The following is a 19,701-nucleotide window of genomic DNA, read 5'->3' as shown; positions in this document are numbered from 1 at the left end:
GAATTTTATTAGTAATTGCATATTATCCTTCCATTTTCCATGTAAATGTTTTAAATATGTTTAAGACTCAATACTTAGAAACCTCTACAGCTAAGATGCTGAGAAAAACCAGATTTATAATTTCAGTTTGTGAACACCCAAGCGGTTTACTGTAATGTGAAAGATTAATTTACCAAATTAACCTACCTATGCGAAAATTTCAAAGGGGGAAAACTAATGGTCACATTCAATTTCACATATCCAAACAATTAAACATGATGAAGCCAACTTTATTATTATTTTTCAAAAAATAAATTTAACACTTTCAAAATGTGAAATAAATTTATTACATCAAGTTCATTCGATTAGTATTGAATGAATTATTTTACTTCTTACCGACGTACATTCATTAATATTTTTTTAAGTAAAATTGAAAATTGGCGCATTGAAAGGAAAAAAAATGCTCCTATCTATGAAAAAATCGTTATTAATTATTGCATTTTTTCGACGGTGTAAATTCAAACAATGAAATTGCAGATTATTTTAGATGTTATTGCATTTTGAAAATCTACAAACTTTGTGATTTTTTTGCGTAAAAATGATCGCAAATTTCTTAAAATAAATTGAGCACTAACATGAAGGTATTTTTATAATTTTAATAACTTGCATGCTCACGGCCATCGAAGTATTGGTTAACATCACTTAAAATAAATTTTTCAATAATTGTATCGTAAACTTGAAAATAAGAAGATTTCTGTGGTGGAATATACAGTATAGATAACGATTCTCTAAATCAATATCAGTTTTTATCTATTTCCTGAAGATGGCACTTGATGCGCAAGATGGAAGCACTGACGTCACAAATCGGGTCCATAATCGTTACGATAGATAGACGAGAAGGGACGGTACCGGTCGTATTCACCGCGCCCAAGGAAAGATAGTGGCGAAAAATTCAGTGATAATTGGAATATTAGTGTACAAATTGTGCGTGTTATGCGTTATTATCTATGAGACCTTAAAAAACAAATTCTACATGAATATTAGGAGTGGACAATATATTTTCTATGCATGTAAACCGATGTGGTTGTGATTTTCCGAGCATTATTGGATAGTTATATAGGTGATTGGCGTAGGACGGTGTAGAACTTTGGAAAGTAAGTTCTACAATTACTTGGTAATCTAGTAGGTTTACGATTAGTAAGCTTGTGTGTAATTTTCGGCAGCAGATCTTAATATGGAAATAAAAGTCTAATAGCAGGTGCAGGGACTGTCATGGCGGCTGTCAAATTATTATTTCAAATCCTGTTTGCTTTTCAAGTAGCTTTACATATCGAAATTTTGTTTTCCAAAATCAATGCTAGTTTATTACATAATAATATAAACCATGTCCGTGAAGTTAAGATATCACCCCAATGTTTATAACTTCAAATTCAGTTGTAGGTGTGTCCAAAGCAATTCTTAATAATTTGACGGCGGGAAGTTCAAATATCATCTTTGTAACTAAATTCATAATGAGATTTTTTCAAAATTCTGTAAAATTTATTTTACTTTTCCATATTCGACTATTCTTGTGCTACTACTATATTTACTTAGAGATATCATTTCTGATAGTTATTAATCACTTATCATATTGGTAATGATAAAATGTTTGAAAGTTTAATAAGATTCCACGAAAAAATAACAGTTGAAAGTATTTTTTATGAAGCTCTGAAATATTGACCTTTTTTGGTTTGTAAAACCATTGAAACATCATTATTTCTAGTATTTTAATGCCAATAATGTGTGGTCAAATCAATTTTTTTTTATAATACTGGAGCAGAATCGACTCTACTAAGATGATTATCTGTTGATTCAGTTTATTGTTTTAAATTATGGTATAAAAATTTTTGGTATTACTTGTGTATAAATTAATAAGATTATTTGTTTTCGAAGTGAAAAATATTGTGTATGATTGTAAAATAATACTTTTGTACTAAATCCTATCAAAAACAAATTCATGGTGCATTTTACTTTATAGCAATTTTGAAATTTTCATCTACCAAAGTATTTTTAATATACTGACCTCATTTCAAGAAACTGCTATTCCCCTTTTTTCTGCATGTTGATTGCTGATGAAAAGTAGAGAAAACGTTTTTTCTTACTCAGGTGAATTATTTTTATCCGAATTTAGATACTAAAATAATATTAACTCTCCATCAAACCATATCGTAAATAACAGTAAAATTATTTTTTTTTTTTGCTTATTTATGATTAATAAATTATTCCTTGTCATATGAATAACATTAAGTATTGAACCCAATTATTTTATCATACTTTCTATAGTGCAATTATATTGTTCCCCAGGTCATAGAACTTTGACTGATTGATCAACATCCTATTATTCAGAATTGACAATTGTTTTTTTCCTTATCTCAAGGACATTTCAGAGGAAATTTGAGTTATACAATTTGAACATCCACATCCTAATGGAGTTGAAACTTTTTAAATGTCTCATGATGCATCTTTACTTTATTAGAAAATTTATATTTATTTCATGCTGAAAATATTGTTAAATTGGTAATATTAAATAAGATAACATTAAATTAATTCTGTGGTTTATCTTGCAAAGTGTATCTATAATCCATTGCAAATTATCTTTTTATTCCATACATTGATGACTTTATGAACTTGAGAAGGATATATAAGAAAGAAAGGAAACTAGTAATTAACATTTTGAAAGGATATTCAAACAGAATATAGCTCATGCAGTGAGTAACCAAAATATACTTACAGGAAGTGGCTTATAGAGAGATTATTCAAATATATGTAATGTTTACATTCAAAATTCCAAAATGAAATTGTTCAATATCCTAGTATAATAAAGAATTTGATAAATATGTAGTTGAAAGAGAAAATAGTAGCCTTGTGAAAAGGAAGCCACTTAATAACTGGAAAATAACTAAGTAGTTGCTATAAATATAATAATCATGATATATTTGTATGTAAATAATCATTATTGTCAGCTCAATGTACTACAATAATATGTATATTTGGATTTTGTACCCTGTAAAATGTTTCAGTAGCTTTTAATGTTAAATATTATGTTAACTATTTTACACTACAGGGTATTAATTTTAACAAATAGTGATGTTATCTCCCTTTATCTAGGGTGACCTTGTAATACTGTTTAAATTATAATAAATGGCATTGATTGGAGAAAATATTCCATATTTTAAACTATACATCATAATATTTATTGATGATTTGAAGAATGGACTAAATAAAGATATTTATGTGACATTAATTTGCTAATTAATTTAAACAAAAATTGTGCAAAATAATCAACAGTTTTCCTATGTTATGTATTTTTTACACTTTTAAGCTGTTATATAAACTTGTTTTGTTTTCCAGGAGGAATAAACTTGTTTAGTGTCAAACAGTATGAACGAATTGGATTCTCTTAGGCAAGAAGCTGAAACTCTTAAAAATGCAATCAGAGTAAGTTAGATGGCTTAATTTTATATTCAAATTCAAACTCTAACCTACTCCAGAAGAAATGGATTTGTTAATATAAAATCTATTTATCACACCTCCATGTTTCATTATTACTTAGTACCATATATATTGTGCATTAGTTTATTTGATAGTTTTTGTTCATGGGTAAAACTGTTACTGTTAACGAGGTTAAGGTCCCTAGTTGTTAACACATTTGAAACAAGGACTATTAAAAGATCAATGCTATTGAAATCATAGGCAGAAAAAAGATATCCAAGCAACTCCCTCATCCTTCAAGCAACCAAACTCAGTAGAGAAGGCTTTTAGGGGGAGAAGGAAGAACAGTTCATCATTCAACAATTACATCTAGTTTAAAATGTTTTAGCACTGAAAAATATTGCACTAATTATATTAAATGCAGCTAAGCACCAAATGTTTTAATTAAGAATAACTGTCTGGAAACATATTTTATGGAACTCTATGAGCTGAAAAATAATATATCAGATTGTATGAATGTGTCACTGGCCTAGTCAGATTTCAACATATAATTTAGTGTACCTTTGTAAAACATCAAAAAAAACAACAAAGGTGGGTTAATTATTTTTAATTCAGTCACTGACTGACAAAATAGTAATTGACATAGTGAATATGAATTTGTGTACGATAATATGAATATCCAATGTAGTTACAGGAACTGAAACACATTGTGCTATGTTTAATAATACATTTTTTTGAAAAATCAGCCAATCATTATTTCATTTCATTATATTGAGATATTGACATATACTGCATAGGTAATATATATATATATATATATATATATATATATATATATATATATATATATATATATATATATATGAGCCGCTCAGTGCACACATTGATTAACTCCATAAAACGAAAAGTTGAGAAACACGATGATGAAATGTATATTGTTTTTAAAAATTCCTCTGATAATATGAATTCAAATATATAATCTAGAATGCAAGAACGCATAACTGCAGATATAGCTTTAAACTAACTGTATATAAAATTAATAAGAAAGAATAGCCAACAAACAATCATCAGTAATGTTAGAGTTTTTATGTGACTGGTGAAGTTAATCGATTTGGCAACTGAAAAAAGTAATAAAGTTAAATTTAGTCCTTACATTTTTAAGTTTTTTATTACAGAAAAAGTTAATTATTATACATTTTTATCACAGCTTTTCCATAAAAATGAATGTTGGCAGTTCGGTTATAATATAATTTTTGTAATTAGTTCATAGCAGCTTTATGTTAGCGGCATTATTATTTGGGATGATTCAGCAATATTATAAATAATGTCTTCTTCGTCAGCTGTATGGGAGGATTCGTCATTTCGATTTGTTGACAAGTTCTTATAGTAATCAGGAGGAATGAATTTTAGCAAGTCCATCATGTCTCTCCATTTTTACTTTGTCACAGTTCTACCTTCTACCTACTATAATAAAAGCTGATCTATATTTTTCAAACTTTGCAGTCTACCCACTAAAGATTTTCTTATATTAATGGCTTGAAATTCTGTATCTTCATATAGTCACATTTGAATTGTATGAGATAGGGTTTGGACCCTTCTAACTTTATCCAGCATATTTTAAGCCAATTTACTGGAAGCCCTGTGATGGTTAACTTTGATACAACCTCTTAAGAAAATACTTTGGTCAAGTTGAGGAAATAAACTATAAAATTCTTTCATGACAGCCTCTCTCTCATCCGAAATAATTTTTTGATTGCAATTTTGACGGCATCTGCATTGTATATATGACAAATGTTTCCATTTAACAGGATTACGACTTCTTTTCCTCCCAATCAACGTGTTGGGTTTATATATATATATATATATATATATATATATATATATATATATATATATATATATATATATATATATATATATATATGCAGACCTTTTAGGTCCATAGCTTTGTAATTTCTCTCTACTTATTTCAGTTCCTTGCTACTTCCCTCCGCCGTTTTTTGGTCTACCTCTTTCTCTCTTGCCCTCTGGTATCTGCCATGCAACTCGTTTCAAAAGTCTGTTTTTGTCCATTCATTCTAAAAAACCATTGTAACCTTCTTTATAAATGTGCTGATTGTTGACTCATTGAAAAGTGTGTAAATTTCATGTTTTGATTTTCTCTCATTGATATTAAATCAAATTATCAATCTTATTATTATTGATTTCAAAGATATGTATCAAGTATTATTTATAGATCAATAATTAAATAATTGAAAACTTACTTAAAACAGTTGTAGATAGTAATATATATATATAAGCCTAGAGCGCACTTTTTCTCAATTTACTTTTATAACTTTGAAAGAAAATGAAGAGTTTTTTTTTAATAATAAGCTAATTAATAATATACAAACATGCAACAGCAAAGTTATGAGGTTTGTATAATCATAAGAAACAAGATGCTGTTGTTCACAACTCTTCAACAAAATTAAATGGAAAAAACTGTTTGGATTTATCTATTCTATGATACTTTAGAGAACTTCAAATGCATTTTAACATCTGAGAAACTTTGGTATATTTCACAATTAATATTAATAACTTAAAGCTAATAATGAATGTATTTCAATCACCAGTCATTTCGACTTTCTTCAACTGTCTGGAAATTTAACCACCGTTTTTATTTGTTTTTTTTATCATTTACTTTTACTTTTATTAAACCGAAATTTACTTGTAAAATATTGTATATCTACTATTAAAAATAACAAAAGCATAGAAAAATGTTTATAACTAAGTTCATGTTACAATGATATGACCTTCAGTTCAATATTTTCATGCATTCCTTTGCAAATAATTCCATTGGAATAGAAAAATAACCTAGAGTGCTAAGTATGAATATAAATATTATAATTAAAAATAATAAGAAAACATAAGCTAATAAAAAAATTCCTATGAAAATTGAAGAATTTCCATAATAAATATTTTGAAAAATAGTTCACATTATTAATCAACCTATAATAATTTCTTTATTATTTTTTTCATAGGATGCCCGCAAAGCGGCTTGTGACACATCACTGGTGCAGGCAACTGCCAGTCTTGAACCAATTGGTCGGGTGCAGATGCGAACTAGGCGCACTCTCAGAGGCCATTTGGCAAAGATTTATGCTATGCATTGGGGTTCAGACTCGAGAAATCTTGTTTCCGCATCACAGGATGGTAAACTTATTGTATGGGACAGTCACACCACAAATAAGGTTTGTTTTCAAATACACCTAACTCTTTGTACACAGATACTATTGGTAGCAACATTACTGTAATTTTTTTTTCAAAATCAGCAATTTTCAATTTGCCCTTTGATTAGTTTGTCTTACTTTTTTTCTTGTGTTATTTTTTGTTTCATATTCATTCATGGTTTTTCTACAATCAGTATTGTATATTTAATTAGTGCTTCTGATTTTGAATATCCCAATCTTTCCACTTTTGCTATTCATATTTTTTATTATTTTCATCTTCGAAAGTAAAACTCTTTATGTGAATTTATGTACCAAGAACTTTTCAACTAATCCCAAAAGATTAAGATCATTGATTTCAAAATAGTATTATTTGTGTCTTTTGAAAAGTTCGAGCAAAAATTATTAATAAGTTGGAATATCTGGAATTTTGATATTCATACTGAACATATTTTTAACAACTGCTGCTTTAAGGCAAGTACAATGTCTAATGAACGTTTTCATAACTAAGTAAAGGTCTTCTGAGATTGAAAGTGATTTGGGTTATCAAGATATGTTAGATTGTGTAATATGACACATTAGTGTGACATAAAAAGTAAGTGTGAGTCAGTATCTGGGTTTCAAGCAAATAAATTTTATTGAAATTATATGAGATTTACATTTATATGTTAATTATTCCATAAAATTAATACTAATATCAAGGAAACTACAAAATACCAAAATTATTTCATATACATTTATTAACTGAAAGAATCCAAGTTTAAAACTGGAAAGAAGTTTGAGTATATCGTCCCCTTACTTTCAAATCAGTTTTGACTAATTTTGCAGGAGGAATGACAAACCTGTATGAAGTTCCATACACCAATTATGTAAACTGATCTTTCATTAATCAATAATTACAGTTGGTTATGACTTGTTTACAATAATTTCTACTAGAAAATATATAATTATAAACGTTATAGCCAGACATACAAGGTTTTGAACCAAAATAACAAGACATTCTAGAGGGTAGGTTTTATTTGTTTTCAATTCTGACTACATTCAATATTAATAAAAAGAATAAATATATAAAATGATAATATAAAACACTTTGAAAAATTAATCTTCTTCAAACGGCAGAGTATCATGAATAAGATGATAGTCTGTAGGTATTACTTCCTTCAGTTGCTGTAAATGGTCATATTTACTTTTTTTAATCGCCAGGGGATTTTTATAAAGAGGAAGTATAGCACCAACTTCTTGACTTTTTCGACTTAGTCTTTTTTCCAATACCACCCAATTGTCATCAAAATTCAGTTTGTAGTATAATTTTTTATCAGGTCACACAAATGAGGATCTCCTATTTTATATCCAGGATGAATGGAAGTGTGGTATTTTGGTGCCAAAAAGATTTAAATATTCAACTTGATAGGCTCGAGGATTTAAGCGAGACGATTTATAAGCAGCAATATACCCAGCAGGCGAATAAATTTTTCTATTATGGATTTTTCGCTCAATTGTTGAATTCATTCCATCTGTGTATGTCCACTTACCAAGTATTTCTAAGTAATAACTATGCCCTTGTTTATTGATAGATTCAGTAATGCGTTTGACAAAGTTACGTTTTTATTTTGCGCGACGCATCTATCACTACAAAATAATTTCTTTCCCTTCTGATACATTGGATTTGATGAAATTGTACAAAATTGTTGCAAATTCATTTGAGTCACTTTTCCTTCAGCTTTGTACTATAAAAAGCAATATGCATATTGTTATCTAATTATACAAGGTAAAGTTGTGGACCATCAATTTTTGATGCCTTAAGCATTGGACAAAGAAGTAAGTTTCATTGTGAAAATAAGCCGGTCATTACTTTTGTCTAAAGACTTTCCATCGCGTGTCTATTTTTTCTAGCAACGTGTGGATTGTATAATAAATAATATAATTATATGAGACATAAAGGTCACATTGATCTTTTTTTGGAGAATATACTCCTAGATTATTTCATGAAACTTTTCATGAAAAGTTTTTAAGAAAAGAGATTGAATGTTCTTATCTGCTCAGTACTCAACATACAATGCAGCTTTGCTTTGATAAATTGGATCCAAATTCTTCTTACTCGATGAAACTACAATAATGAGACTCCATTTTTGGTAATTCCATCAACAACTTTCTTAATTCAGTTCAACGCAATAATTTTTCCTTTCCCTCATTCTATTGATTTTATTTCGTTGTAGAGCATCATTATTCGTAATTAATTTATTCATTTCCATTAATGCTGAAATTGAGGAGGAAATTCTGGAGGGAAGTGATCCACAATTAGTTTTATTTGAATTTGGAACTAGAGATACTATAAATTCGTCTCTTCTCATGCCCCCGTACATCTTAAGAACAAACAAAATGTACTATTAAAATAAAAAAAAACATATCGCAAATTAAATTGTAATCATATCTTTTGAATCAAAGCCCCAGAAGTCTATTCTTCAGTAAATTTTGTCATAAAACAACGTAAATTAAAACCTAAAAAAATCTAATAGTCTACATTTAAAAGTTAATTTTGGCTCCTTATGAATTCATTCTACAGAAAAATATCAGAAGTTATATTTTTACTGAATGTTGTGATAAGTAAATATTAGATAAGAAACCATTTAAGTCTATAAACTGATAGTAGAATGTTTTGATTGTATCCCAATGACAAATTTATCTTTGCTGTTTGATAAATTATTAATCGAAATTAAGTGAAATATAAAACTTAATCCATTTTCAGGTACATGCAATCCCCCTTAGATCATCATGGGTGATGACTTGTGCTTATGCACCATCTGGCAACTTTGTTGCTTGTGGTGGTTTAGATAATATATGCTCTATCTATAGCCTAAAGACTAGAGAAGGCAATGTGCGAGTAAGCCGAGAATTGCCTGGCCATACAGGTTATCTTTCTTGCTGCCGTTTCTTAGATGATAACCAGATAGTTACTAGCTCGGGAGATATGTCTTGCGCGCTTTGGGATATTGAAACTGGGCAACAAGTCACTTCATTCTTAGGACATACGGGGGATGTTATGTCTCTATCTTTGTCTCCAGATATGCGCACATTTGTATCAGGTTAGTAATTTTTTAGCTGACTAACACTTTTTATCACGTTTTATAAATAATAATAAACTGGGAATCTATCATCTCCTACAATATATATATTTTTCAACAACTTTTATTTCAGGGGCATGTGACGCTTCAGCAAAACTTTGGGATATTCGAGAAGGTCTTTGCAAACAGACATTTCCAGGCCACGAATCCGACATCAACGCCGTTACGTTTTTCCCCAATGGTTTCGCCTTTGCTACTGGGAGCGATGATGCTACATGCAGATTGTTCGACATTAGAGCAGACCAAGAATTGGCCATGTATAGCCATGATAACATTATTTGTGGTATTACTAGCGTCGCATTTAGCAAATCTGGAAGATTATTGCTTGCTGGATATGACGATTTCAATTGTAATGTATGGGACTCTATGAAAACAGAAAGAGCAGGTAAGTTCTTCTATTTCTATTTCTTACTATTCACCGTGCCTCTCCCCTTCAAAACTTGCACTTTTCCTGATATATGCCTCTTGATCTTAATTAATTATTAATATCCATCACATACTTACGATATATTTCCAAGCATTTCATATATATATAATCGGATCCACATATCAGGGTTCCCAACTTACGGGTTTTCCTCCAAATTTAGGGGAAAACGTGGGATGGGATGTTTGTAGGGGTACTGTTACAAATGTAACGTTACAAGATATGATTATGGTTCCATTCACACTGCAACGGAATGGTGGATCATGCAAAACATTTCAACCAACCGCAAATCTGTTAATGTGTGTGTGAGTGTGTGAAAGAAAATGGCTTGGAAGCAAGTCCAATAGATTTAAGTTTTGTCGGTTATCTATGTTTAAAAGGTGTGTGACGTTTAGAGGTAGGGAGTAGCATGATGTAAAGACTACAAGGTGTGTTCTTCTCGAAAGCTCATTTTCGACTCGTTCTGCGCATCTCTCAAGAGCCAATGAGATTTCTCATTGGCTGCTTCCCAGCTGTTTTGCAATAGCACACCTTGTAGTTTTTACATCATGTATTAAATTCAAATGTTTCAAATTGGCGCGTCGTTTTAGGAACGAATTCTCATTGGCTGCTTCCCAGCTAGTGCGCTATAGCACACCTTGTAGTCTTTATATCATGGGGTTGTTTAACAAGTAACTGCAACAAATTGTTTTATGAATCTGATTGCTGCATCCGGAAAAATGGGATTGAGATCAGCACAAGAATTATCATCGCAGGTACTGACTGATGATTGTATAATATCCAGCCTGGCATGATGGGCGGGATATCTCCCATGACCAGTCTTCATTCTAAGTATACTTGCTGAGTAAAATTTCGAAGTTGTGTATTTGGAAATATAGTTCGGGGTTGAGGGTAAAGTAGGATAAATTTGAAATTTGTTATTTGAGGACCACGAGGCAGTATCCCAGTGTTTCTGCCAAGATTAGTAAATTTTATCTTTTATTGAATTGATAGCATCTCTTCCTGTATATACGTTACAAAAAACTCCATTTAGTACTGAATCTTTTGCTAACCGATCAGCTGTTTCATTACCATGTATTTCAATATGTCCTTTAAACCAAATGAATGTCATACTCAAATTTATGTATATAAGTTACAAAAAAACTCCATTTAGTATATAGTTATATACTATATACAAATTTTGTCCATTCTTTTTTATTTTGTTGTTATTTTTGTTTTTCTTCATGTTCTGCCCCTTTTCTCAAGTATAGTACCAATTACTTTGTCCCATGTCGCTTTAGGTCTTTTTCTTTTTTTTTTTTTTGTTTTAGCCTAATTTTGCTTCACACACTTTCTTCACTGGACTCCAATCTTCCTTTCTTTGTAAATGATCCCACCAACTTAACAGTCTTTGCTCAATGAATTTCGTCAGCGCCATAATTTCCAGATTTTGTCGTATTTGGTAATTTTTTGTAACACCTCTCAAACTTCTGAAATATTTCATCTCTGCAGCTTGCAATGCATTTTTTTCTGTATTGTGAGAATCCATGTTTCACAACTGTAATTTTGTATTGCTTGGGACCTTTTTTTTATTTATCCAACAGTTCTTTATGCTGTGAAAAGTGTTTAAGGCATTTTTAATTCTCTTGGAATATTTTATATTTCAGTTCCAAAGTATTTAAATGTGCTCACCGGTTTTATTCTATGTCCTTCTATTTATGTTTATTGTTTCTTGTGTGAATGTCATTACTGCAGTCTTTTCTACATTTGTTGTCATACCGACCTGCTTTAGTGTGTTGTTCCAGATGTCTTAAGTTTTTCTGTAGATGTTTACTGCGATACGGACCATATCATCAGCATATGCTTCCTCAGATATATTTATTATTTGCAGGTTTTTGTATTCAACATGCACTTTCTTTGAGTTAGATGAACAAGTATTTATTATATCATCAATAAATATGTTGAAATGCATTGGACCAAGCCACCTCCTTTTCTTACTTCTGTGCTTATAAAAGCCTCTGAAATTAAATTTTTACCAATAACATATTCACATTTCATTTATATAAGCTCATATATTTTTCTTATTTCTAAGCATTCTCATATTTTTGCCCTCGGTACTATGTCAAAGATTTCTCCATATCAATAAATCCAAATAATGCATCTGGATCTCGGCGAACAGCTTCATAAATTGTTTGATAGTAAATACATGATAACTTTGTTCTCTAATTTTTATTTATTAACCCAAGCTTTGACATACTGTTTAATCACATTTTGGAATAATTGTGTTATTAATTTAATTAAATAAGGAATCAGTTAATTCTTAAAAATAATAGGAAATAATCTATAGTGTTTTAATTGGATAAAAGTAAAAAGTTATTCATTGTATAAAATATTACTGATAAGTATAATTGTATTGTGGTCATAATCATTTTCCTAGTACTATTTCAAACCAATAAATCATATATTTATTCAAAGACAATAATGATAAGGATTTTTTTTATTTTCCTATTCTCATAAGTATATTGTATACATATAGGAGTGCCAGCTTGTTAAGAAACAGGATAAATATATTTTCCTATCCAAAAAAAAAAAACAAAAATTAAAGTACACACCCACTGTAAAACAGATTGTTAGCTGCTTATTTGTTAAGATATCTAAAATATTTTTTTTCCTTATTTGTTTTTCAAAATCACTTCATTAATATCAAATGATATAAAAAAATTTATACTTCACATTATAATTTATTCCTATTATATAGGTAATCAAGTACTATTCTCTTTTTACAAACATTTAACTTTTTTTATATTATAACTTATTGCATATGTAGGTTTAGCACTTGTAAAGCTTGAGTGATAGTGATACTGTCACTGTCAAACTCTAGTGTAGATGTTTGAATAATTATTTATTTAATTATTATAGTTTATTTATATTATGGATTGATGGTTAAAAACGGGTCGTTTAGAAATGAGACATCATAATTAAGATGATAGTACTGAAAGCCGTAGTGAAGTACCTTTTCACCAGACGAAAAATAAAGGAAATTATTATAGAAAATGAAAAAGGCGAAAATATGACATCAACTATCTACAATTGGGTTTTCATTACATTAGGGATGAGTTCGAACACAAACCACTTTGTGTTATATGTAAAGACGTTCCTGCCAGCAGCATAGAAAATATCAAAAAGTGTGGCATTTCTTTTTTCTTGATTTCATATAAAGATAGTAAAATGGCCCTTGAAGCATAATTTACTAATTATAGAATTGCAAGAAAAGGCAGCAAACAAAATTGAGCTGGCTCCATTATCAAACACGGTTTCTCATAGAATTAATGACTTCTAATAAGAACTAAATTGAATTATCTTGCAATTCAACTTGACGAATCTATGGATGTAACAAATGTTGCAGTCTTGCTTGTATACGTTAGATATTTTTTGTTTTTACGAATATTGTCCAAGAAGATGTACTATTTGCAAAACCTTTGAAAACCTACAAAACTGGAGAAAACTAAATGGAATCATTGTTGTATTCATTCATATGTAAGCGTATTCCTGCAATCTACTACTTTAAGTGTTTTGTGAACGTTTCTTTACTACTTCACACAGAAGTTGATGGATTTCCCGTAGTAAAGTTTCAACGCGTTTGTTTGAATTGAAGTCCAATGTTCAAGTATTTTTTATTGATCATCCATTTCATTTTTCTTCTGGTATATCCGATGTTCTTTGGCTGCAAAAGCTTGCATATTTAGCTGACATTTTTTGTAAACTGAATTTCTAAGGTGAGGGTGTCACCATTTTCAGTGTACATAATAGAATTGAAGCTATGTTGAAAATAATCAATTTTTGCATCCAATGCCTGCAGATGAATGAGTATGGATATATTTCGATTCTGTCAGCACTTTTTTATCAGAAAATTCAATTAAACGTAATGACAAAATTAAAAGGAGTATATGTTAAAATCTGAACTATCTTCGATTAACTTTTGATGACTATTTTCCAAACAGATGCAATATTCATCTTAAACAACTGGATATGTAATCCATTCAAGGAACTTTTAAAGATCAGTCTTTAATTGACTTTTAGCTCAGTTCACAAAATGAATATCTTGTTCTGTCAAAAAAAGTCATTGAAGCTCTATTACCATTTTGCACGACATATCTATGTGAGAAAGGTTTATCAACATATGCTTACCTTAATGATAAATACAGAAACAGGTTAATTGCAGACTGAAATTGTCGTATATTGAGCCTAACTTTGTATTGCTTTGTTCTATCAAACAGTCACAAATCGTCGCAGTAAGTGCAAAATGTCGTATGTCCAAAAGTCAAGCAAGTATACTACTAATTATTTAACTGCTTTTTAAGCATAAAAACACATGGGAGGAGTTTGAAATGAATAACTTAATAATTCAGTGATTTCTAAATGCATACGACGTTTTTCAACTACATACATATACACTTTTTCACATACTACCTTTCACCTTTAAACATAAGATCTTTTGTATTTTATATTTTAAGAAAAAACTAGACATATGAATATTAATCAGAGAAATTTAATGAACAAAACAGTGACTGTTACAGTTAGGTAGCAAATAATGTTTATAATGAGTTTCCTTCAAACATGTTTTCAAAAAAAAATAACTTTCCACTTATACAGAACAGACTTGTAACTGTGAAATTGTCCTCAGTTACTTCTTCCAAGGGTGCTCTTATGTCAGGTACTTTCTCTTTCGATAGGTGGCTCTCACCCTCGGCAACGGCTATACTTTTTTGGACTGATTTCTAATTTATTGATGTTCTTGACTTGTTGTCTCCCAGTACTTAAATCAACACAAACATAAAACTATTTGCAATAACAAAAATCAGATGAAAAAACATACACCTTTCTGAAACTATACCATACTAATCAGCTTATGACATAAGATGTTTTACCAGCAGATATGGGTCATAATTTGCCACATTCAGCACCAATAAACAGAATATCGAAAATTTTGACATTTGACCTTTTGCACTTACAGCGACGAAATATCCCATAAAAAGTTTTTCTAAATGTAAAAAAGTTTGTTAAATTTATCTCGTTTTCATCTTTTATAGCCATCATTTTAATCATATTAATGTTTTATTTAAATGTTTCATGATTAATATAAACAATTATTCTTCAATATGAAAAATATTTATATATATTCTATCAAATTTTATTGCTTTTTTCTACCTGTACCGACGAAAAAAGGTTGGGAAACACTGTTCTAGGTGAAGCAAAAAAATTTATTAAAAATAAATTGTAAAAAATGAGGGTCATCTGGATTGGCCTATAGAATGTATAAGAGTCTCTCTTTTACAAAATAAAGTATTAGTAGCATATTTCACAACTCTATATTTTCTATTGGAACTTAAACATCAAATATAACAGTTTTTGTTCAATCAAATGTAAAATCTGATACAAAATATTACTTCAATCTATTTCTTACTGTTAGTTTAACTTGTATGTGGATGTAATGCAACTTAGTGATTCTAAGTATAATAATTATTGTGTATTTGATTTCAGGAATATTAGCTGGTCATGATAATCGCGTTAGTTGTTTAGGAGTAACAGATAATGGAATGGCAGTGGGGACAGGTTCTTGGGACAGTTTCCTACGCATTTGGAATTAGAGAGTGATGCCAAAAAAACATCAAATTTCTCACCTGCATCACAATATACGTTAAATTGCATTTATTCAGATCGAAACTTTTTTTATTTTAAGTGTACTATATATATAGTTCTATTTTTTCAATATCAATTGCATTTTTATTATCTTATTTCCGTTAATAGCATAAATGTGTCTAGCTTTGTGATTGTATTTCTTTAGTTGATAAGTTGTTATTTTCCGTGAAATTTTTGCAAGTTTAGGCGCTAGCCCATGTATGTTGTGTATAGTATTTAATATCGTTTAAGTTAATCAGTATTTTTTCTGTTACTTGTTGATGTAGGTGAGAAATGGAAGATATTGGTTGTTTGGTATAGTGTACCATTTTTCATTTTGGTTAGTTCCAAGTACAAAAATATGACCAAGCTAGTTAAAAAGTACCGTACTTTATCCTGAACTGTTTTTATACAGTTGAGCCAGTTTCTCGGTCACTCTTTCTCCAAAAAAGGCCAGCTGCGTAAAAACTTCCTTTGATGAAGAACAAAAAAGTAAAACAAATCTGCTTTAGAACAAAACGGATGGCAGATTCAACACAAAACTAGTCCTACAAATTTTAACCAAATGTTGAAAGTGTGCCATAATCTCAACGTCACAAATAAATGTGAAGACCAATAATCGTCGAGTAGATTGTGGCGTGGTTCCTTTGTTGAACAACAGGCAGATTATGAATCAAATAGTTTGAGATACTGCCTATAAATTTTTTGGAAAGAACAGTGTTCCATTTTGCTATACTTTTTTTATTTACCTCAGTGTTTTTTCTATGACATCGCAATTCTGTACATATATGTTCCTCTGATGATGTTTTTGTCTTGTTTCTTAGGAATCTTAAGATTTTATCATCCCCCACGTGACTATATAGCTTCAGCTTGAATGTAAGTGGTATGAACATTTTTTTAAAGCTACATTTCACTTGATTTTTTTTTAAATTTTGATTGCACAAGTATATATAATATGGTATATCTCCCGTGATATTTTTAACGTCTTTTTATAAAATTTCATACCGTATCGCGGGGCATATTGCCTTTAAAACTAAATGTATAATTATTTTAAATTATTTATTCGAGTATGTAAGTGAGAGCATGAGAACAAGTAATTGTATGATTGAACGACTACTGAGTAGGGTTTAATAAGATCTGCTTTAAAATCACAAATACTTTATGCAACAGACAACAATTTATTTTATAATACTTGGATATATCACAAATTCAAAAGAATAATGATATAAACAATACTTTTTTGTTTCGGTGATAGAAAACGTCACCATTCTAGAATTTGTTCTGTGGTTTAGTGAACACAAATCTTTTTGAACGAATGAATCTTTCTACTGTATATCTTGATTATATGAATGGGTGATTCTCACTTATCAGTTCCATTAAAAAAGCTTTTCTCTTTAGAATATTCTCCATCTACCTCTCTTGAGGATTAGCATTATAAAAAAATTCTCCCTATCTACCTTCATGAAATGCATAATGTTGGGATTATGGATTAAGTAACTGTGTATCTATGAAAAATAATTAAATACGTTAATAATAGAAAAATCATTTTATTTCTATCAAAGCTTCTGAGGTATGTCCTTACAATGTTAAGAATCGGAGATAAATAACTACTTACAATTATTGTACTATGGTTGTCCCTTAACTTATATATTTCTTATATATATAGTACTAAAATATATTCGTTCACAAGGTTAAAACTGTGTTTAAAATGGGAAACTTCACTTCCAAAATTATTTTAAGTTTAAAAATGTGAAAGTATAATATCTTAAAAGAGAGGATTTTTTAAAAGAGAGAAAGGATTTTTGCACTCAATATTCCCATACATAATAAAGGAAGTTTAAAAATTAACGCAAGATTTGAATTAAATATAAAACAGTTATTATTTTTTAGATTGTACATGTTATAGTACATCATCAAATGACCTTTACTTTTCTGCCACATACGCACGCATTTATCGATATTTTTCCTGAGCTTCCTGCATAATTATGACTGAATTTCATTAATACAGCATTTATTCACTCATGTATTGCACAGATAGTTGTGGGCTTGTTGTCAACATAAACCTTCACGTTCAAATAATTAAATTTTGATTAAGAATTGTATCGTGGTATCGATAGGCCAGTATTGATTGCTCCTTGACTTCTTATGGGTTCCTTTAACTCTAAATTCGTCAATTTAGGCAATTAACACAGCCACCAAGAATAAAATGTGTATGGATGATTTTGTTCAAAAAATAAACATTCACTTGTTGATGTTTTATAATGTATTCCACAAACCCTTTTTACTGCCCAAGAAAATAAGGCTTTAGTTTTATTTTGAGAAACAAAAATTTTATGGGTATGCACTGTAAAGAACTTGGTGGAATATTTATTTTTCAAGACTCGGGTAATGACTTTTCGTCGCTTAGCATATTGAACTGATCCAATCTCATCGAATTATTCAGTTACTCTTTTCCGAGTTTGCGAGATTAAACACTATTAACAACCATATGAAATTTTTGCACTGAGTTCGCCAAAATTCGTTATTGTTAATATATTGGTCAATAATGAGAACAAGTTGCAACATGTAACATTTTTACTAATCCCAAACTCTTAACTGTCATATTCTTAGGGTTGTCAAGAGTGATACAAATAGGGCACTCTAACTACTAGTGCAGAAAGTTTTGCACCAATACAATAAAATACTACTACTTGAATGAAATTTCATACTTAAAAGACAACCACCAGCTAAATTTTATTCTGGTTGTAAGAGAAAGATTATTTTTGAGAAGCCATATATCTTTTAAGTTTGCTACATCATTTTTCGTTTAAATCGTTGTTCTACTATAATACGATATATCCATCCAAATATTAAGGGCTCAAAATTGTTTTCGGTAGCATAAAAGGCACTATGTATGTTGTAAACTTTCAAGTAATAACATATTTTTGCAGGACACTCACTGTTCTATAAATTTACGTGGATAACATTTTGTTAATGATGTCAAATTGTTAAACACTTTTCCTGTGTAGCACAGGTAATCCAAATATTTATAGGAAATTCGTCCTGTAAAGTCTTGGATGAGAAAGAAAGGAAACAGCAGAATGATTTGTGATTTTGCGTTTCTTCTGTATATCACTAATCCGCCTAATCTGGAATTTCCTTTTTTTATTAGTGAAATTCTGAGGTTAGAACCGCTCCGAGTCGTGAATGAATGTTTTTATATTAATAGGAAAATACCACAGACAAGATAATATATAACTGAAAAATCTGTTAAATCATTGCCTTTTATAATTTCAATTTTTCAGGGCACAATTTTAAAGCATTGATGTAGCATTTTGATTTCCCTTGAGCTGTCTTAGACTTCTGTAAAGCTATTACTGCTCTTTGTTTAATGGCGGTAACTAGCTGGAGGCACAAATTTTATTCTAAATATTCATTGAATACGGCATATATTTTTGATTTGTTGTTGCATTATATAAATATACATCTAAACTGGGAAATATCTACCGGATAGGTGATTGTGCAGTTTTTTCAAAATGTAGTTTAGAATTGTCATTTTTTTATTGTTAATGATTTACAAGCGTATGGTGTATGAATACTATAGCAACATATATGTTATATTGTAATGTACCTAATAAAATAATTTAAACATAAATGTGTTAATGATTTAATACTTTCTGCATGATTTCAATATAATTAATAATTTTCTATTAAAAATATGTTTGCAAACTTTATTTTGCCAATATTTTTACCTGTGAACTTATTTGGGTTTTCTTCGAACTAATTTTTTTCTTTAATTTCTTATTTCTTAAATCTTTAGCTATGTTTTTGTAATGTAATTTTGAAACAGAAGAGACCTAAA

At 29.6% G+C, this 19,701-nt stretch overlaps 1 protein-coding gene across 1 annotated transcript; it reads left to right on the top strand.

The window, feature by feature from the left end:
• The first annotated feature begins 851 nt into the window (after positions 1 to 851).
• Positions 852 to 19,508, top strand: LOC130441188 (guanine nucleotide-binding protein subunit beta-1). Its single transcript, XM_056774753.1, has 6 exons — positions 852 to 1,133; positions 3,370 to 3,456; positions 6,471 to 6,680; positions 9,403 to 9,739; positions 9,852 to 10,163; positions 15,723 to 19,508. The coding sequence occupies exons 2-6, from the start codon at positions 3,400 to 3,402 to the stop codon at positions 15,827 to 15,829; spliced, it is 1,023 nt and encodes a 340-aa protein (XP_056630731.1). The 5' UTR covers positions 852 to 1,133; positions 3,370 to 3,399; the 3' UTR covers positions 15,830 to 19,508.
• The last annotated feature ends 193 nt before the right edge of the window (positions 19,509 to 19,701 follow it).

The sequence above is a fragment of the Diorhabda sublineata genome, chromosome 3 (assembly GCF_026230105.1).
Source record: "Diorhabda sublineata isolate icDioSubl1.1 chromosome 3, icDioSubl1.1, whole genome shotgun sequence".
NCBI classification, from domain to species: Eukaryota; Metazoa; Arthropoda; class Insecta; order Coleoptera; family Chrysomelidae; genus Diorhabda; species Diorhabda sublineata.
The sequence above is the reverse complement of the archived record's forward strand: the minus strand, read 5'-3'. Positions and strand labels throughout refer to the sequence as shown.